This window comes from Oenanthe melanoleuca, chromosome 5, assembly GCF_029582105.1.
Source record: "Oenanthe melanoleuca isolate GR-GAL-2019-014 chromosome 5, OMel1.0, whole genome shotgun sequence".
Lineage (NCBI taxonomy): Eukaryota > Metazoa > Chordata > Aves > Passeriformes > Muscicapidae > Oenanthe > Oenanthe melanoleuca.
The window spans coordinates 1,156,457-1,177,147 of record NC_079339.1 but is presented as its reverse complement, the minus strand read 5'-3'; the positions used below and the strand labels follow the sequence as shown (position 1 = coordinate 1,177,147).

The following is a 20,691-nucleotide window of genomic DNA, read 5'->3' as shown; positions in this document are numbered from 1 at the left end:
TCTCCTATGAAAACTCCATTCTGATACTAAAACCTTTACCAGTGTGTGTTTATTCCAAAGCTCATATTGGATGTACAGCATTTCCCCTGTTCATGTCAGCTGGAGGTTCCTTGCTTGTCCCAAAAAAATATCTCTGTGCTTTGCCTGAAAAAGTAACTTATTAGGCTCAAAACTATCAGATTTATGGGAACATTTCATCTACCCTTGCAAAAGGAGCAAGATCCCCAAGGACCTCACTTGAATGTGAGGAAAATTAGGTTCTGTCATAGAACTGGTAATTATATTTAGCTGTAATTATATTTTTTTAAAAAAAGACTTCACATTTACAGTTCTGTCCATGCAAAGAGGTTTTTGTCCTTACAAAAGTTAAATTTCTGCACCCTAACTTTGGTGTTGGTTCTTTAACTGTTATTAATGGTGGTGGGAAACACATCTGAGGAACTTTGAGGGGTAAAAATACTTTTGGGTTAAATTCCAGCATTGTGGAATACAATTGTGAGGCAGAAATAGAGAAAGTCTGGTGGAGAATAGGGGAGAAAAAATTATCTGAGAAGTAATTAATTGCATTTAAAACAAATTGACCTTGGGAAGATCCAACTATTTAATGGTGGCAGGGTCCTGGAGGAAAGGGAGACAAAAAATTTATGGCAAAACCAGACAATATTTAACATGTATTTTAAAGTAATGGAGGGTGGATGAAGTGGGGGGAGCAGATGAGGGAAGGCCAGGCTGTGTCTAAGCTGGGAAACTTCAACTGGTGGATGGGTTTAAATGGAGTTATCTCTAAGCAGGAACGTGCAGGGAGTGGAGTCATTTTGAAAAAAAAATCATTTTTTCCTCAGCTTTAAGAACATTGTGTACCAGATTGCAGATGCTGTGAGCACTTTGGTTTCTCACTTACCTTATCTCTCCCTCTTTTCAAAGCAGCAGAGTAAGGCAGTGGGGAAAGGCAGCAAGTACCAGACTCTGCCAGGAAAGCTGCCCCGAGCCCTGCAGAACGGAGAGCAGGGGATGCACAGCTCATCTGGGGGAGGTGCCACGGGGGACAACGATGACAGCAGCACCCCAGGCCTCAGTATGTACCTGGGATTCACCCAGAGGGGAAATCCAGACTGTCTGGGGGGCTGGGACACAGTGGGGACAGTCTGCTGTGCCAGAACAGGGTGCACATGGTTCCCTTAGGGAGTGTCCTACTTCTCTTTCTTCTCTTTCTTTTCTTTCTTTTCTTTCTTTTCTTTTTCCTTCCTTCCTTCCTTCCTTCCTTCCTTCCTTCCTTCCTTCCTTCCTTCCTTCCTTCCTTCCTTCCTTCCTTCCTTCCTTCCTTCCTTCCTTCCTTCCTTCCTTCCTTCCTTCCTTCCTTCCTTCCACCAGAAATATTCCCACAACTCGTGGCAGATTGAAGGATGCATTTATTTTAGAGGGTTTGGTGTTTTGTTTTTTGTTTTTCTGTTGCATCTGACAATACCATTTGAAACTTCACAGAACAACTATCAAAAAAAATGAACATTTTGGGTAAAAATCCCTCTTGCTTAGCTTTGGGGGACCCACTAGTGAAAATTTAAAATTTAATTTACTGCATGCAGAAAAACATCAGTGGATTTTGGAACTACAAATATGTTTCTATTCCTCAACCACAGCCTTGTGAAAGCCTGTATTAATTTATTTTCAGTGGCACCTTAAGAACAGATTTGTTGGCAAAAAGGTGTTAAGAGTGAGGCACAGGACCAGGTATTTTTTAGAACTGAAGAGCTTGGGAGCTTGAGCACAAGATAATCCCTTGTGATTCTGAACTCTTCCTGCACTTTAAAAGTTATAGTGGTTTGGGGTTTTTTGATGAATTTTTTTTGTTTGATTTTTTTGTTTGGGTTTTTTTTGTTTGCTTGTTTGTCTGGGTTTTTTGTTTGTTTGGGGTTTTTTGGGGGGGTTGTAAAGGAAAATGTTCTTTTTCTAGAAACAAGCAATGGCTTCTTAAACACACTGAGTCCAGAGAATTTTTTTTCTGCAGGTCGGTTTGTTTCTTGCATGTGCAGTAAGTTCTTTCCACCCCCAATTCTGATGTTATCTTAGACATTGCTTCATTTCAGATACTCTGCAGGCTTTGTAGAGCTCTGTAGTCTTTGCTTAAAGAGCTAAAACTTCCCAATAGTCAGGAAAGCCCAAACAGATCCACTTTCATCCCCACCTGCCCAGGATGATCTGTACAGAGTTCTTGGATGCACATCCACTTCCATGTCCAGCATAACTGCTTCTTCTTCTTTTTGGTTCTGCTTTTAATGCTCAGCTTAACTACTTTGCCCTTCTGTAACTTTATTTTGCTGGTGTTTTGTATCCTCTTTGCTTCTCCATCTGGCTTTCTGCTTCTTGGGATGACTGAAGATCGTGGCAGGAGTGTCAGTGCACCCGTGCTAGGTACTGTATCCCAACAAGATGCAACTTTTAACACTCATTTTGCTGCTTACTTTGTTCCTTTCCCTAAAAAAAATCACTAATCCCAACTCCTTACTGCAGTGCTGAAATGAAGTAATAGCTCCTGCTGTGTGGCATTCACATGGGGTTTCTATTTATGACACTTACCCCCTGGTTTCATCCTGTTTTTGCTGAATTTAGAAAAATCCCCACTGATTTTGATGGTGGAGTTGAAGTATTAAGAGCAGGCAAGAAAACCCTAAATGAATTCAAACAACGTGGTTAAATAGAAAAGACTGAAATAACAAAATTATTTTACCCCATGTTTATTATTTTCCTTTTTTGTTTCTTGCATCAAATGTCCAGCTGTTTTTTCACCTCCTGAGCATGTTGGTTGTTTTTTTTAAATACAAGTACAATTTTATAGCTATCTGCACTTTTGTATCACGTCCTGCATTTAAACATCAGCCTCCCAGACAACAGCTTTATCAATAATTGTATAAAATGTGACTGTGATACTGTTCTTAACCCAGGAGAAACAGAGAGCATGGATGGTACAGTGGTCTCTGATGACCTTTCACCTCTCTCTTCGGGCACGGATTCAGGTCCTCAATCTCCATGGTCTCCAGAAAACAGAAAAAGCCCAAAAGGGATCAAGAAAATCTGGGGGAAGTAAGGTCTTTTTTTTTATTTTTTATTTTTTTTATTCACTGTGAAAGCATTTCAGCTGAGAATGAAGCCAATTCCCAGGCAAATCTACAATTATCTATAGCAGGAATAACCAAAAATTTGGGGAGAGAAAGCAGCTTTGGGATTGCAGGGGTGTGTCCTTATGTACACAGCAGGGTGGAAAAATTGCTGGGAGTGTTCACAGCTTCATGCTGGTGAAAGAAATAAGGCACTGCTGTCATCTTGATGCTATTAATTTGGCATGCCAGCAGTTTTATTAGCCATGGAAGATTAAATTGTAGCATGTTGCTCATTACAAAAGATACCAGGTAAAAAAAAAAAAAAAAAAAAAAAAAAAAAAAGGGAAAAATGAAGGAACAGAAAACAGAAAAATGTAATCTGCTTCAACAAGTCTGGATTAGTAATTGGATCAAAGTGTTACAGCTGCTCTGCAGAGCTCTTTTTTCCCCCTCCAGAGTTATGTCCAGACTGAATTTCCTAGAACTCCTTCAGCTGCCTGTGGAATTTGGCATTGGCAGCTCCCAGGGAGAGCTGTTAGTTGTCCCTGTAGTTTCCAGGCAGAACAAACATCCTCTGTCAGCAGCTAACAGCCCTGTCGTGGCACTCTTGTCTTGCAAGAATTCGGAGGACTCAGTCAGGTAACTTCCCTGCAGACGACCTGGGGCTGGCGGAGTTCCGCAGGGGAGGGCTGCGGGCCACGGCTGGACCTCGCCTGTCCCGATCCAAGGACACCAAGGGCCAGAAGAGGTAAGGGCTCCTCCTCTCCCTGGCACAGCAGACACTCCCTCTATTCCTTTTTATCTTTTTTTTTTTTTTTTTTTTTTTTTTGGTCAGTCAGGAATTTCATGTTCGGACTCATATGTTTGTTAATTTTTATCTATGTTACAATGAGTGCTACAGCACTCTTAGTTAACAAGCTAAAAATGAAGCAATGGTGATCTATCTCTCTTGTTGCAATGTTTTTTTAAGGCTTAATTGTTTAATTAAAAACTAACAATTTTTTTCTACTTTTGACTCAATAACCAAACACTTGTGATCCACAGTGCATTTTTTTTATCCAATTAAACAAGATCCCACCTAGACCCACGAAGAAGAAAAGAAAGTTCCACTTTAAAACCTCCATCTTGCCCCATACCTATTGCTATATTCTAAAAACCCCAAATTCTTTACCATGTGATATTGCACACTTCTATTCAAACTACACACCAGTGATCCCAGTTCTATCACTCAATTTTGGAAGCCTTCTCTAAGGCTTCAGGTTAAAAGAAGTGTTCTTTTGGGAGTCAGTGCCTGACAGCACAGAAAGTCCAAAACTCCCAGTTTCCAGGGTTCCAACATCCCTCCTCTTGGGGAGTTTGTCCAAGCACTTTGTGGGATTGCACACCAGCTAGAAAGAATTTCAGAATCATCCTGTGAATCTCCCCTGCCTGCAAAATTCCACCTTGTTGAACAACAAGGAGAATAATTACCTCCCCATCTGCATAATGATGAGGATTCAGCAATTCCTTTTCAAACAAAAAAATGGGGAATTTTTATCTGCCCAGCTCCCAGGACACCCCAGAACACAGCACACCGACAGATGTGCTGCCTCTGGCACACCATGATATTTCCAGTATGGACTTTCATTCTTCATTTTAAGATTTTTTTCCCAATGTTTCTTGTACTTTCCAGTGACCACAATGCCCCATTTGCTCAGTGGAGCACGGAGAGGGTTTGTAACTGGCTGGAGGACTTTGGCCTGGGCCAGTACGTGATTTTTGCCCGGCAGTGGGTGACATCAGGCCACACGCTGTTAACTGCCACACCCCAGGACATGGAAAAGGTAATCACTGCTTCTCTCCACCTGCTCATTCTGTCCATTCCAGCCTCTGCCTTTCTGGAATCCACAGCATCAATTTTGCTAGTTACCTGATTTAAGCCAGACTCCTTTGTTAATGTTAGTGTTAAACTCTTTGTTAATGGTTTTTGTTGCAGGAAATGGGAATAAAGCACCCACTGCACAGGAAGAAATTGGTTTTGGCCATCAAAGCTATAAATGCAAAACAAGATGAGAAGTCTGCACAACTGGATCATATCTGGGTGACACGTAAGTGTTTGGACTCTCATGGAATTGTTTAGGAAGGAATTTCTCCCAAAATTCAACATTTAAGCAGTTACTAAAAATCTTTTAAAAAGCACTAAGTTTCAGTAGAGAAGAATTGAGGTTTTTTGTGGTGTTGTTGACATCCAAACATACAGCTTGTGGTGTGTTCTTCCATGGGGAAGACAGGGAATTCAGTGGGTGGGCTCCATCCTGCTGCAGGGGATGTGCTCCATCACGTGCTGGATGTCAAATATCACAGGGCTGGTGTGGACAAAGCTGGGTGGTGGGAATTGCTTTGGGGCTGCTGGCAGGAGGCTGTCCTCAGGAAAGGGGAATAGGCAGAATGAAGCCAGGGCAGGGAAGAGGGGAGAAGAGCTTCATTCTCACTGCTCTGGATTTGATTCCCCATTGCTCTCACATCTGCAGGGTGGCTTGATGACATTGGCTTACCTCAGTACAAAGACCAGTTTCATGAATCCAGAGTAGATGGGAGGATGTTGCAGTACTTAACTGTGGTAAGTACAGTCCTTTTGCCTCAGTTTTACCAATTTCAGCTTCAGAACAAGCAAAAACTTTAAAAATCTTCCTTTGAATGTGAGCAGTTAAAGAATTTTTGCAAGACAGAGACAGGGCCAGTAATGACTCCTCTGTGCTGCCTAGTGCATGGAATCTGTTCCTAAGGGCCATAAAATAAGTCATATGTTAGGGCTAACTTCTGCAAAGTCCTTCTTTCAATATCAAGTAGCAACCCACAATTAAAAGTAAAATTACCTCTTTTAAGTACAACATCTAGAGCTCCTTGTTCTCCATACCAAGTTAGTAAAAATACTCAGCAAAGTAACAGCAGAAAATCCAGAGATTTGTACAACTCTGACCACATCCACAACACACCATGAGCCACACACAGCTACTGTGCTTTCTTCCCATTCTCCTGACCAAGTCTGGATAATTAACAAAACCCTCTTCAAAGTATAAACTTTCATCTTTCCTAGACCACAGTTACTCTAGTGTTACATGAAACTACACAGCAAATTTAAATTCTTTCCTCTTGGGGGAGAGTACCTGTTCTGATGTGTGTTCTGTGCCACCTAAAAGTCTCTCTCCTTCACAGAATGACCTCCTCTTCCTCAAAGTCACCAGTCAGCTGCATCACCTGAGTATTAAATGTGCCATTCATGTGCTGCATGTCAACAGCTTCAATCCCCACTGTCTACGCAGGAGGCCAGTTGAGGAGGTAAAAGGATGTTGAAATAAATTAATTTAAGCAAGCACAAAGGGGATAGAAAGTCAGCAGTGTACAGTGATACAACAGAATCACTGCTTCTATGGACTTGCAGTTGAATCTCATGCATTTCTCTTCTAGTTGGAAAAAAAGTTAACTCATCTGCCAAGAGGATAATTTGGAATGATTTCTCTTTGCCTGACCTCATTTTTAAAATCTGTAAGGTTTTTGCCTTACCTGATCAGCATAGTTTTGTCTTAGCATTAAACAGAATGTTCCCTTTTCATCCCTGTAATCTGTAATTTCTGCTGTTGCACTTCCTGATGTAACAATTGGGGTTCCATCAGTGCTAGACCAGGTCTGGCTGCTTGAAAGGGGCCTTGAAGAGAAGCAATCCCTCAGCCAGGAAGAACAAGGAGGAAGAGGAGGGAGGCTGTTTTTGTCTGAGCTATGAGTGCAGGCTGTGGTGCCATCACCTTTTGTGCTCCCTCCCACAGAACAACGTCTCTGCTTCCGACGTGGTGCAGTGGTCCAACCACAGGGTGATGGAATGGCTCAGATCCGTGGATCTGGCAGAATATGCACCCAACCTTCGAGGCAGCGGAGTGCATGGTGGCCTGATTGTAAGAATTCACCATTTCACCACTAACAACTGACAGGCTGTGACAGAAACCATCTTTTTTCTGCTGTTCACATCTGCAATATGACAGCGGGATCTTTATCTGACCCACGTATCTTCATTTTACAAAGGAAAGCTAAAATAAAAAAGGAACAGCTGAAACACTTTCTATAGTCAAAGCTGAGCTGTGCACAAGTGTATGACAGCAGCACATAAAAGGAAACCTGAACTGTGCTGTGCAAAATTTGCTTTTTGATAAGGCATCACTGAGTGTTTGAGTGATTTACCAGAACTCTGAGCCATGCTAAATAACCACCCTGAAATCACAGCAGTCAAGAATGACATTTTTTAATTCAAAACATTCAAAACTGTTTGCAGCTCAGTAATACGAAGGTTCTGAAATACCATGATTCAACTGCTGTAGAATTTTTGCAAAAGAAGCAGTGGTAGAAATCAAGCTAAGATTAAGTTTGTACCCTGAGTAGAGCACAAAATTCTCAAAGGAAACTAAACAAACATATGGTCTGATGATAAATATAAACACATATTTGCCTGATCACGCTCAGCATTTTTTCTTGCCTCCTTTCAAATATTTCCTATTTAAATCCAGTACCAAGAGTGAGCTATAAAAGGCCTAATGTGAACAGGTACTTAGTGAGAAATCTTCTGCTAAGCACTGCAGTAGTTTACTATTGCATATATTTATATTAAAAAATTTTTTTTTTTTAAATCCTGCCCTTTTCCCAGATTCTGGAACCTCGTTTCAACGGTGACACGCTGGCCATGCTCCTGAATATCCCACCCCAAAAGACCCTCCTGCGCCGCCACCTCACCACCAATTTCAACGTGTTAATTGGGCCAGAGGCACAACAAGAAAAAAGAGAAATCATGGAGTCAGCAGCATACACACCTCTGACCACCACTGCCAAAGTTCGGGTGGGTACTGCTGCCAAAAAGGAGAGATGTCAGTGTCAGACTGCTCCACTCTGAGTTACAAATAAGTGACAAACTTGGGAGGGAGAGGTGAATTCTAGAAGTGCTACATTTTCCTTAATTCTGGACCTTTTACTATATATCTGTTTCAATCAGGACCTGAAAATAAGCATGCAGTCTGTTCTGTCTCTTCTGCATTTAACATCCACCATAACTCCAATTTGAGAGCAAATGTAGTTAATTCGGAATCTACATACTTGAATGATCAGGGTATAGCAATAAATAAAAAAGGGGAGGATTTTGAATGTTTAAAGAACATTAAAGGAGAGATGTCAGTGTCAGACTGCTCCACTCTGAGTTACAAATAAGGGACAAACATGGGCAGGGAGAGGTGAATTCTAGAAGTGCTACATTTCCCTTAATTCTGGACCTTTTACTATGTATCTGTTTCTGGTCCTGAAAATAAGCAGGCAGTCTGTTCTGTCTCTTTTGCATTTAACATACACCATAACTCCAATTTGAGAACAAATGTAGTTAATTCAGAATCTACATACTTGAATGACCAGGGTAAATAAATGAAAAAGGGGAGGATTTTGAATGTTTAAAGAACAGCCTTACTTGTCTTACTCAAAACTATCTGTGTTGACTCCTTATTTTAGCCAAAGAAACTTGGATTTTCACATTTTGGAAACTTAAGGAAAAAGAAGTTTGACGAATCAACAGACTACATTTGCCCTATGGATACAAGCCCAGCTGCTACAAATGGTACCTCGAAAAACTATGGTGGCTACAAAGGACTCAGTCCTTTCAGTGACAGGGAACTGGATCAGGTGGGACAGACAGACTGATGCCATGCTCATCTCATCCTCTCCATGCATTCCAAAGCTTGCAAATAACCAAATGTTGCCCTGTAACAAACTCTTTGCTACATCCGCATGAACTCACTGAGAAAAGTATTGCCTGTGGACACTGGAAAGGGTTCCAGACTAAGAAAGTTGGGTTGTTTTTTTTTTTAATCAACATCCTCATAAACTCATCCATCCTCAAGCCCTTTTTCAGGACTGTGACACCTTTACACTCTGAAGATCGAGGTATTTTGTCAGTCAAGGGTGTGGGTGGAGTAAACACAAGACTTTTGTACTTCTAGCTTTCATAATTTTAGTATGGCACACTATTTTTTTTGTTATCATTATGGGTGTTTTTTAATGTAATGAATTCATTTGGACAAACTTGTACAAAGGTATATAAAAGTACAACTGGATTGTATTTTTTAACAGACAGTAATGAGAGAATCCAACTGAATTTTTCTTTCATGGTGTACAGTGGGGAGTAGTTCTGCTTAGACAATATATGTGAAGACAATGCATCAGCAATGAACAAATTATTAATAAACCAATAGTTAATTCACTTTTGTAATGTAGTGGTGAACTTGTGAAACTGTCTAGACAGCATACAGAGAAATGATGAAGCCTAAAAACCATCAAATTTTATTTCAACTTTGCTGTTGTGTAAAGGGATGTAAACCCTGAAAAACGGAGCGCTCCTGGAGCCTTGTGTGAACTTTGGCAGCACACAAGAGCAACACAGAGGCAGCTGGAGCAAACTGGCTGACATTAAAAGTTTCAGCCTGCTAAGAGAATGGTCACAACATTGAAAAGACTAACTGCAAAGGTAATCTTTTCATTTGCATGGTTTAGTGCATCTAACATCTCATTTGTGTTCACTGGCTCACCATGGTCCTTTCCAATGAGAATCCAAACCCAGACTGTGTGTGGATGTCCACTTGCTCAGCTGAGAGTTGTGAGGGAATGCACTAACTTGGAGCCAAGAACTTGCACTGTGCAGTTGTTCAAGCATGACAGAAAGAATGGATTTTTCTCTAGGAGCATGGTCTGTCTATTTAAGCATGACTTCTGAGCATGTGGCCCACGCAGGAAATCACAATGCCCTAGAACTGGGGACATTTCTGTGTCAGAAAAAGAGGTAGGACTGTATCAAAGGCATCTTGCCTGTGAAAGAACCTACCAGAAATCTGTGTTAGACCACTTAGAAAGTATTACTTTTCATTGATAGTATCAGTTAAGCTTGTTCCTTTCCAATCATGCCTTTTCACGCATTTTTGTGAAGGAGCTTTTAAACTTGACTCCAACTTCATTTGTCCAGCACAGATCCCTCCCAAAGCTGCATGTAGAGTGAATAAAATTGCACATGCTGTCTGATTTGAACTAGTTGCTGACTGCTTTTACAGATGGAGCACTCAGAAGGCACAGTAATGCAAATAGGGGCTCTTTCCCAAGGCATAACCCAGCTCACGGTACGTACTCATTCCTCTCTTGTTCCAAAGTCACAAATGTGTTCTGCCAAAACTCTGAAAATTGGTCATTGCTGCTGCTAATGAAGAGTAAGTGGGCCTGTTCTTATCAATATCTCTTTACAGCCTGGGGGACATTCAGTCATAAAACCCCCCTGCTTTTAAACTCTGAGCTTCATTAAGGCCTCTCTAATTTGTCATGAATTCTGCTGTCTCTTTGACAAAATGACAGATGTTCATCCCCTTTAACGAAAACACTTCTTCAAAGATTTTGCAGGTAACCACCACCTCAGTCACAGCAGCCAGGAATGGGGTACAGACTTTTGAAAACTTACATGAGCTAAAACTCTGTGCAAAACAAAACAGCTCACTTTTGCTTCCTCATTCCACAGAAGCTGATTTACTTAAAAATAAAAACAAGTGACTGAAAGACATAATGAAGAATTATGGAATGTAGTTGAGTTGCATGCCATACAAAAAAATCTTTAAGAATTTCCTCAAGCAAAAAAAGTTTATTTAAAGGTTATTGAAGAAATTCCCTTTGATTGTGTGAGGGTGTGTGGCTCCCACCTTGTGAGCCTGAGCTCATTGCAGCTGGCTCTCTGAGAGCCTCTCACCAAACACCCTCAGTCCTTCCCCCCTTGTTCTTTCAGACACTGCTGAGCCAGGATGAAATGCTCAACGACAGCAGGTTTTTAACACCCACCTTTGAAGACTGGAGATGATGCTCCAGCATGACCAAGAACACCACTTGTACCTCATGCCTGCAGGAGCAGCCAGGAGCAGCTGGGGGCCTGGAGCAGGAAAGTTTTACCTCTTCTCTGCCTCTGCCACCTCCCACGTAGCAATTCCTGTTGTCATTGTAGCCACACATTACAGGTAACTCCTCTGTGCTGTTTTCCCACATCATGCAGTAGGAAACAGGTGCTGGGAGAGGAGTGGGACTCATGTCCAGAGTCTGGCAATGTTTTGTCCTTTTATTCAGTTGCCTGTTACATGCTATGTTGATGTACTGTTACATGGAAGACCTTTTGTAATTTTTTATTTTTATAGTTACCTTGCAGTGCAGGAATCATTAACATATAATTGTACCACGGGGGCTAACCAGAGCTACCTGGAATTCAGCTGGGTGCTGGTGAGAGCAGCAGCAATGGCTCACTCACCACTCCTGTGGAGGATTTTCATCTCTCCTCCCTTCCACTGGCACCTGTCCTGCCCTCTTTTTATCCAAGTCAGAGCACTGTAGGATTGGAAGAATGGAACAGAATACTGTCCATCAAATCCTTGCTTTTATTAGAATGACAAGCTGCCATGTTCACAAATCTTTACCTAAGGCAAAAACAACTGCAGCAGGAAATTGGAGCTCTGAGACTACCAGGAAAGTACCAGAATAAAACAAAGATTTATTTTCTTTGAAACACCTGACAAAATAAATCTGCTGCTGTTGTACTGGGCTAGACAGGACTGCATCAGAGGGAAATATGGCCTCTCACTTTCTGAGGGGCTGAGGGTGAAGCTGTCACCTTTACAGCAGCAATTACTTGTAGCATCTGTTTACATGTACATCTCCTGTGTTAATGAGATATTAACAAGCTCTCTTGGTAAACAGAGAAATGCCAGAAAAAACTCTCCTTAACTGTAAGGAAAAGTAGTTTGTACAGAGCTGTTTGCATTACTCTCTCCTTGCTGGCTGCAGGTGCTGCTTTAGATTCTGAGGGCAGGTCACAACCCTCCCAAACCAAGAGGGAAGCTCCAGGGCTGGCCACAGGATGCAGCAAGGGCTCTTTGAGAACTACCTGGGGTGATTTTTACAGGTGATCCATCCTGGTCCTCACTTTACCATTCTCTCATGACAGACCCTACACTGTATGGTCAGGTGTAAGAAGATAAACACATGATTTCATTTTTCACAGTGGTTAAATCAAGGCAAATTCTTTTCAATCACTGCAAACTGCAAAAAAAGGGGAATTCAGAAGAATGAGAAATAAGTCTAGGCATCAGTAAACTAGTGCTGTTTAATGTTTAATAAAAGGTATTAAATGTACCTGTCTGGCAATGCAGTCAGTACCACAGGCATTTGAAATCCTTTGTCAGGTCAATCAGCCATCAGACTCATTACAGCACTGCAAATGGGACTGGCTGCTCCAGCAGCCCTGGGATATTCCAAACACACTATTTCCTATTTCCTTCAATGCTGTATTTACAACTCAGTGTGTCACTGTGCTAACCTGGCTGTGAATAGTCAATCCACAAAACAACTGGTTCTTCTTTTAAATATACGTAGGAAGAAATATTGATTAGCACAACACTGGTATAAATTTTTTGACTGTTATGAATAAATTCTGAATGTTTCCCTCTCTCTTGCTGACCATGGAATGATTTAACACAATTTCATGTGGATGACCTCTCACCTTCATTTTTTTCCCCTCAGAATTAATGTTTTATACTAATTTCAGAGGTCAGATTAAGTAACTCACACACAATTGAAGATGATTTCTCAACTTCTTAGTGTTAAAACACACAAGGTGATTATGAAGTTATGGACCTCAGAAATTATGAAGTTACAGACCACAGATAGGGGTTAAAAACCACACACTCACACACATGCTGCACAGTTGCACATCAACTGCTCCTGTAGGAAAAATGCAGTACTTCCAGAAAAGGTTTTACCAGGTGACATCAATGTTAATAAGCAAATGTACAGCTCTTGGGATAGCCAAGCTTGTCCAGGTTGGGCTGACAGGCAAACTGAATCATTGGTGGTGGCCCACACATGAGAATGAGGGTCTCACTGTCAGGGGGAGGCAAGTGGGCTTTCAGCATGTCTGCAGTGACAAAGCCAGAGCTGTACTTCCAGTCTGCAACAGAGAAATTAATTCCATTACTCTGAATCTCTTTAAAAAGGCTGAAGCCTTTTTAAACCTCATGAAGTAGCTGAGGACCCAAGTTATGGCACCATCACTGCAAACCAGGAGAGGGTTAAATTTCTCACTCAGCTCAAACCTAGCGATCCCTTCCATGGGACAACAAGTGTGTAGAAAACAAGGATCTGGTTAGTAAACCATGGAGGTCTTACAACAATAAATCAGGAAATGTAAAAGAAATGAGGAGGTAGGAATAAAAAGGAAGAGTAAAACAGCTTTTCCAGTGAAGAAGGGTCACCCAGTGGCAGGGAGAGGTACTGAGACCTGTATTTTTTTTTTCTTGAGATGGAGTGGTGAGATGACAAAGTTTGGTGATAACAAAAGCTCTGCCAAGCAGTTTAGAGATAAGAAAAAACAAAAGAGGAAAGAAATGCTAAACTATTTCAAGCAGCACTATTATTGAATGCATGTGCCATCTGAAGTGAGCCAAGTAGGAAAATGATGCCTTAATCCATACATATGGCAGCTCTGTTTCACCAGAATCTCATCTGGAGCTGCTGCACAACAAAGATGTGTACATAATGCTTACAGGTATTAAACAATTTAATGCGAACAACATGCTGACATAACCTGATTTGGGAGCTAGCCCAAAATAGAGCTGAACTTTGGATGAAAACTCCAAAAACTGAAATACATTAAAAGATGCACCTAGTAACACATCTGACCCAAATGAAATTAATTATGAGCTGCTACTTTTTAAGGCCCACCTGGCTTAGATCCCTTTTTAAAACAGGGTGTGGGTAAGGTTTGTTTCTGAGGAGTTTCAAAGTGTAAGACAAGAACATTACTCTGATGTCCCCTGGAGCAAGAGTGAAGCTCTGGCTGTTGCACAGGGATGAGCAAAGGCATTTCCATGTGTCCCTACCTTTTGGAGGTCTGTCCAGTGTGTACCACAGCACAAACTGCTCAGGATGCCTCTTGGCAATGTCTTCTAGCTCAGCTCTCAGCAGTATGTCATTTTCTGTCTGCAAAATGAGAGTGCTGCCATTCACAACAAATGCAATGATAAAATTCATGCAAATCAAGAAAGTAATTTGGTATTTTGCCCCTTCCATGATTATCATTACAGGCTTCTGTAAATTGAGATTATGAAAACCAAACTGTGAGACTTAGCAGCCACCTAAACACAGTCCCTAAAGATGGCAATTAGAACAACTTTTTAATCCAGGCTAAAATCCCAACGAGCTGGATTTGTCCCTGGCCCTGGCAAATGTCCCTGGAGCAGTATGGTGAAGGTTAACTGTACAGACAGATTAGTGGAAACAAATCCTGTTTCCTTGAAGTCAGTGAAGGACAAAGATGAGCAGAGGGATCAGGATCTGGGCACAATATTTATTCCCTAATGCTGGAATTCAGTGAAACTGTGAGGAGACACCTAAAAGTGTGAAAGAGTATGAAACATGTGCCATCAGTTTAAAAAGCTCAGAGGGCAGCAAAAACAAGTGGGCTATTAAAGAAGAGCAAACAGAAGGGTCAGAATTCTCACCTGATTAGCAAAAAGGAGGTAACATTTTGTGGAGTCCTTAGGATCATTTGTGATCTGACGGATCAGCTGCAGCATAGGAGTTATTCCTGTTAAAAACCAAAATGGTTATAAAGTGGGTATTTCTTTCCATGGCTACAGTTTCAGTATTAATGCTCCTTCCCTTCAGTCTTCAATGGGATCTCAGTTTGCACATGGCTACACACCTCTGGATTTCTAATCCACGTGGACTGCAGAGATTGGGGGCTTCTGTTATGAAGAACAGTTCCAAATCAAACCCACAATTCCTGTATGCAGGGCTTTTCCCTTCAGGATTCTCTATCCCATAATTTTACCCTCAAGACATTCTCTTAGAATACTTTTTGTCACTAATGAAGCGAGTTCTCTGAGGTCACAAGGTAAATTAGTATTCAAACCCTCAGGTTGCTACTCCCTAGGACTGAGCTCAAACCACTGGAATGCCTCAGTGTTGCCACCATGAAAAGAAATGCAGGTGTAAGTACTACTAAAGTACAGTGATAGTTCCCACATATATCCACAAAGATATTTTCACTCTCTAGACACTCCATATGATGAGGTTAGTTTTACCTGTTCCTCCAGCTATCATCCCAAGGTGCTTTGCAAACTTCTTCTCTGCTTCAGACTTCTTATTAGGCTTGATAAGAAAGGTACCTAGAAGAAATATTCCAAACCTATAGGCACATTAGCTTCCAAACAAACATGGATACAAATTCCACAGGAATAAATTACTACAGATGATCAATCAACAAAGACAATCTTCTGAAAATCCCTCCCTTTTGCTGAGATAGATCCATCAGGAGATTGCTGGTCACAGGAGGTCAGCATCCAGAGAAGTGCTGAGCACTCTGAGGTGAGACTTGAGTGTACAACTCCTCTCAGTTGAGATCAGTGCAAAATCTTTCACTTGTATCCTACAAGAGGATTACTTCTTTGAGATTATTTCCTCACAGTCAACTCAGACCTGGCTTGATTATGAAATGGAGCTGGCTCTCAGTCAGCTGGTAATTCAGTAACAGCACTGGGATTCTCAGAGGACATTTTAAGCCACAATCTCACTTGCTTAGAAGCATCTGGAGCATCTCCCTCTGCATGTATAGCTGAGGTATTTTATTTCCAGTGCAGACCTCTCAGTCACAAAATGCAATAGCAATTTTTTCAGATTTATAGTCTCAGGAGTGAGACACTCATCAGTTATTCCTTACACAAAGTACTCTTTCCCATCATATCAACTCTGACAGGCTCATGGTCAAGCCTAGAAAAGGTGGTTTTTCCTCTTTTCAACTTAAAAAAAAATTGTCTGCAGTTGTCAAGTTTTATAAAGCACCTCTGAAAATAACCAATACCTCCCTTTTGCTCTCCCACCTCTGTGTCACAGTACCTGTCCCCTTGTAGACCAGCAGTCCATTTGGCCCTCTGAAATCAATGGTATCTCCAATCTTCATGTTATCTAGATACTGGGACATCTTCCCACCTTCTGGAAACTTGGGGTTCACATTTTTGTGGTAGACCTGTAAGAACAATCATTTGCACATGACCAACCACTAACTTTCCTGCAGCCAGTATCACAAACTGTAGAACAGGGTCCTGCAGGCCTGACATTCAGCACCTGAGAAAGAAATCAAGGCAATTCTTTGCTCTCAGTCCTCTCTTGAGTCTTGCAACAGGAAGCAGCCAAAATAAATAAAATGTGCTGTTGGGCACATGTCCCTCTGCTCCCTGCAAACAGCCAGGATAACAGGGATGGGTGGAAGGCAGATTATGTGCTGCTGCCCTCATTTCACTGTTGCCTTATGTAACCCCATTTTTGTAGCTGCTCCTTCTGAAAACAGCATTGCTGCATCTTTTCCTTCTGAAACTTTCCCACTCAGCCACACAACAGCTTTTTCAGCTTTCAAAGCACGTAAGAAGGATTAAGCACTTCATAGCCATTCACTACCCTTGCAACACGAAGAACAGAGCATGCAAAAAAAAAAAAAAAAAAAAAAAAAAAAAGTCTGGATTTTTGCCTAAGGACAAACTCTATCAGAGAAAAGGATTAGGAGATCCAGAAGTCCTGGGATGAGATAATCCTGCATCCCCTAGCTTAAAGGATTTCCCTTGTTTGACTTGTTTTCTGCTTAGAGCTCTTTGCAGTAAGCATAGCATTAGCAGCAGCACAGGCATCTAGAGGGAGAGAGATCAGTATCCATGCACTGCCAAATAAAAGATATTTGGGGAATTCCTAAAGTGTTGCCAGGGAAGTGGTTCTCTCTTCCCTCTACTCCTCCTCTGCCACCCCACAGTGCCACACAGCAGATGCACAGGATACAACTTACTATTCAAGGGCAATGTGAAATGGGCTGTTTGCCATGCAGTCACCCTATTTGAAAAAGATGAGATCCAATGAAAATGAAATTTAATGAAATTTGAATGAAAGACAGTGAAATTCGATGACTAAATCAAAGGAAACCACCTCACTAAAATGAAGTACTTGCCCTCCTTCCAGTTAGCAACTCATCTATATTAAAGGAAGACAAAATTTACCTTTATAATTAAATCAACATAACCTTTTGTCTCATCACTGGAAACAGGGGTATAGGCTCGAATCACCAGACTCCCATCAATTTTTGCAGAAAGGTAAACATGCTGGCCTGAGGAGAAAGAATTACAATCTGATCATGCTTTTCATCCCTGAAGGACAAGAGGGAAAGGCAGGTACTGGAACCTGCTACAAAGAAAATCTTTGCCATACAAATGCTCCATGAAACATTGTTTTTTCTCTTTTTTCAGCACAGAGCAGGAATCTCCCATGAAGTAATAATAGTTTCAGGATCTTATTCCTAAGTTTTTAAGAATAAGTCTGGATAAACACAAGCATTGCAGAGCACATCGAAGTTGGTTTGTCATTTGTCTAGTTAATTCCATTACTCTTCCCCATATAAGGCAGAAGAGAGTTTGGAAAGAGACAGGCAGCATGCAAGGACATGCAATGGGGTGTCCCTGACACCTGCCACAAAGCACAGGGAGCTGCCAAACAGTGCAGAACAAACAGAGCCACATCTGCAGATCAGAGGCAGAGGCTTTCCCCTGCACAGATTATCCAGCACTGACTCAAGGTCCAAGGTTCAGTGCTATCAGAGTTCCAGGGTACAGGAAATTCATGCTACACAACTCCAGACACAGTTGCATGCAAATGTCTGTAACTCAAAGGTAAGTGCATGCACAGAAAAAACAGTATTTCAGCATCTTCCCAGACAGCAGTTGTCCCTTCTCTCCTCTACATGTGTGACTGTACTTGCCAAAACCAGGAGGGCAATTGCCAATAGACTGAGGAGACCAGATGGAAGTAGAAGTAAATAAGAAATATGACCACTCTTGCTTAATATCCTGACTGGTGACAAATTCCATCAGGCTCAGTTCAGTTTCACTGCTCCATTCCTAACCTACACCACACAAGTGTGCTGGGCAAAGCACTCACAAAACAAATACAGAAATACAACCTCCTGAGAAACCTGACATTTCTCTCTGACACAGCAGCATTCAGATGCAGCTTTCAACTCCTTGCTTTGCTAAGCCTTCAATTCACAGTCAGAAGTTCCAAGAACTGTGTGAAACCAGAAATATAAGTAACTAAGTGTTTACAGTACTTACCTACAGGTAATCCTAATACATGATTCATTGAGGGTAGCCCGAATCTGAATTTCTTAGTATCATGACTGATTTCCTAAAAACCAAAGTTAGAACAAGGTCAGCATCAGCACTACCTTGAATCTCAAACTCTACTCAACACAACATGCTTTAGCAAGCCTGCTATTTGTTAGCATGCAAGCCAAATGCTGGGAAACAACAGAGAAACGGCTTTGAAAAATAAAGCTGAAACAACCAGGACTTTCAGAAGCACTTTTCTCCTCTTTACTTGCACAAGGAGTGACCTGTGCCTTCCTGCACAATCCCTACAGCATCCTTAAATAGATAAAATCAGGAAACACTGTGCCCAGGGCCAGAAGAGCATATTTCATGCTTGTGGCCAAAGATCAGGGAGCACAGGGCGTGCAGAAGCTCAGGGTGCACCCAGGGCAGGAACCGAGGGAGGAACACGGCCAGCAGCACTTAAACACGCCGAGCATCGGGAAACACCAGCTGGCAGCGCCGCACAAACGCTTTTACACACTCTGCCCCACCCCGGGAGCATCACAGGGTGGCTGCGGGGGTCACAGCCATCCTTGGAGGGTTCTGGGCCCAGAGCCCCGCCGTGCCCCGAGTCCCCAGAGCCCCCAGAGCCCCGGGCACCTCCTTGTCCAGCAGCCGCAGCGGGTACTTGGCCAGCGGGTCCTGCAGCGTGACGGGCCCGCTCGGCCTCCGCGCCGGCCCGCGCAGCAGCAGCAGCAGCAGGGCGGACGCCGCCACCACGGCCACGGCGATGGCCACGGGCGCTGCCTGTAAGAAACAGAAGGGCAGGCGGTGAGGGCACGGCGGCCCGTGAGGAGGAGGAGAAGGGAAGGCGGTAAGGGCACGGCGACCCGTGTGTGAGGGCACGGCGATCCATGTGTGAGGGCACGGCGATCCGTGTGTGAGGGCACGGCCATCCGTGTGTGAGGGCACGGCGATCCGTGAGGGGGCATGGCGACCCGTGTGTGAGGGCATGGCGATCCGTGTGTGAGGGCATGGCGACCCGTGTGTGAGGGCATGGCGATCCGTGAGGGGGCATGGCGACCCGTGTGTGAGGGCATGGCGATCCGTGAGGGGGCATGGCGATCCGTGAGGGGGCACGGCCTGGACCAGCCCCAGCCCTAGCCCCAGCCCCAGCCCCAGCCCCATTCCCTCACCGCAAGCACCTCCATGGCGGCCTTGCCGTTCTCAGCTCCCGCCTCACGCTTCCTCCTCGGGATCCTCCCCCTGGTTCCTTCTGGGGATCCTCCCCCTGGTTCCTCCTCCCGGTTCCTCCTCGGGATCCTCCCCCTGGTTCCTCCTCGGGATCCTCCCCCTGGTTCCTCCTCCCGGCTCCTCCTCGGGATCCTCCCCACGGTTCCTCTTCCCGTTTCCGCCTTGACTGGCCGCTTGCCGTGAGCCCCGTTGGTCAGGCTGCCCCGGCAGCCAAATTCTTGATTTCAGCGGATCGATGAGGTTGGGAAAGGCCTGTGAGATCAGCGAGGCCAGCCTGTGGCCGGGCAGCACCGTGTCACCAGCCCGTGGCGCTGAGTGCCATGTCCGGCCTTTCCTCAAACAGGGACAGTGACCCCAGCGCCTCCCTGGGCAGAGCCTTGCCGTGTCATTGTGGTAACTGCACCACTTAATTTCTGCCTTGTCTTTGCTTTCTTCTGTCTTATTCAGAGTCAGGATTGAAAACGCGAAGGAGACTAATTTTATCGTGTTCAGGCTTGGTTGTTTATTAATCTTATCTAAAGTACAGAGTTCCGCCACACTTACAGCTACCAGCTAAAAGCAAGCAAAATGGAGCTGAACCTAGCTAGTTATAAAGGTTTTTAAAGCTAAACAATCCAATAAAGAACTAACATCTATATTCTTTTTACTTTTGACCCAATAACCAAACTCCTGTGACCTGCAGTGCAGCACTGACTCTCCAACCAGAAACTACTGCCTGAAACCATGAAGAAGAAGGAAGAAGACAGAAAGCAAAATCCTCCACCTTGTCCCATACCTGTTACTGTACTTCAAATTCAAAACCCTTCACACACTTCTAACACTAACTCCATCACTCAAATTTGGAAGCCTTCTCCAAGGCTCAGGTCAAAAGCAGTGTTCCCCAGGGGGTCAGTGCAAGAAAGCACAGAAAGCTCAAAAATCCCAGGTGTCTGGGTTCCAACATTGCTATTCTTGCTGTGAAGAAAAAGAAAAGGAAGGGTAGCAAAGTCAAACTGGTCACTTCAGATGAAGAAACAGCAGCATTTCTGTGCACCCAAAGCACAATAATGAATGGATTCCTAAATAAGAAATAAATCTGCCCTCAAAAAGTGCAAGGGAAAAAAAGCAAGGGTAAAAGAAAACAGGGAAGATGCCAT

At 43.1% G+C, this 20,691-nt stretch overlaps 2 protein-coding genes across 5 annotated transcripts in view; one reads left to right on the top strand and one right to left on the bottom strand.

Annotated features, from left to right (window-relative positions):
- PPFIBP2 (PPFIA binding protein 2) overlaps positions 1-12,623 on the top strand; it is an 89,935-nt gene extending 77,312 nt beyond the window's left edge. For 2 of the 3 annotated variants that reach the window (XM_056494093.1, XM_056494092.1), the window contains 10 exons: positions 928-1,075; positions 2,940-3,078; positions 3,715-3,843; positions 4,768-4,918; positions 5,071-5,182; positions 5,606-5,694; positions 6,291-6,413; positions 6,899-7,024; positions 7,768-7,956; positions 8,613-8,959. In XM_056494093.1, coding sequence (XP_056350068.1) covers positions 928-1,075; positions 2,940-3,078; positions 3,715-3,843; positions 4,768-4,918; positions 5,071-5,182; positions 5,606-5,694; positions 6,291-6,413; positions 6,899-7,024; positions 7,768-7,956; positions 8,613-8,801 — 1,395 coding nt within the window. In that variant the 3' untranslated portion in view covers positions 8,802-8,959. Of the gene's footprint in view, positions 1-924; positions 1,076-2,939; positions 3,079-3,714; positions 3,844-4,767; positions 4,919-5,070; positions 5,183-5,605; positions 5,695-6,290; positions 6,414-6,898; positions 7,025-7,767; positions 7,957-8,612; positions 8,960-10,201; positions 10,268-10,917 lie in introns of those variants that run through there. The other variant, XM_056494091.1, reaches the window with a different exon arrangement.
- Positions 8,954-20,047, bottom strand: LOC130254492 (NADH-cytochrome b5 reductase 2). Of its 2 annotated transcripts, none has more exons than XM_056494099.1 (9): positions 19,498-20,047; positions 18,962-19,108; positions 18,323-18,395; positions 17,216-17,322; positions 16,071-16,200; positions 15,260-15,343; positions 14,675-14,760; positions 14,054-14,153; positions 8,954-13,122 (listed from the first exon to the last, which is right to left on the bottom strand). In XM_056494099.1, the coding sequence occupies exons 1-9, from the start codon at positions 19,510-19,512 to the stop codon at positions 12,950-12,952; spliced, it is 915 nt and encodes a 304-aa protein (XP_056350074.1). In that variant the 5' UTR covers positions 19,513-20,047; the 3' UTR covers positions 8,954-12,949. The 2 variants fall into 2 exon arrangements, with proteins under 2 accessions (XP_056350074.1, XP_056350075.1); XM_056494100.1 differs by having other exon boundaries at positions 19,507-20,047.
- Between the last annotated feature and the right edge of the window lie 644 nt (positions 20,048-20,691).

Excerpts from the sequence above, each read along its gene's own strand:
- LOC130254492 (XM_056494099.1), bottom strand. Across the intron at positions 18,396-18,961 it reads TGCGGCTGCTGGACAAGGAG|GAAATCAGTCATGATACTAA; the intron begins GTGCCCGGGGCT and ends TTTGGTTTTTAG. Across the intron at positions 16,201-17,215 it reads ATGTTGATTTAATTATAAAG|GTCTACCACAAAAATGTGAA; the intron begins GTAAATTTTGTC and ends TTGTTCTTACAG.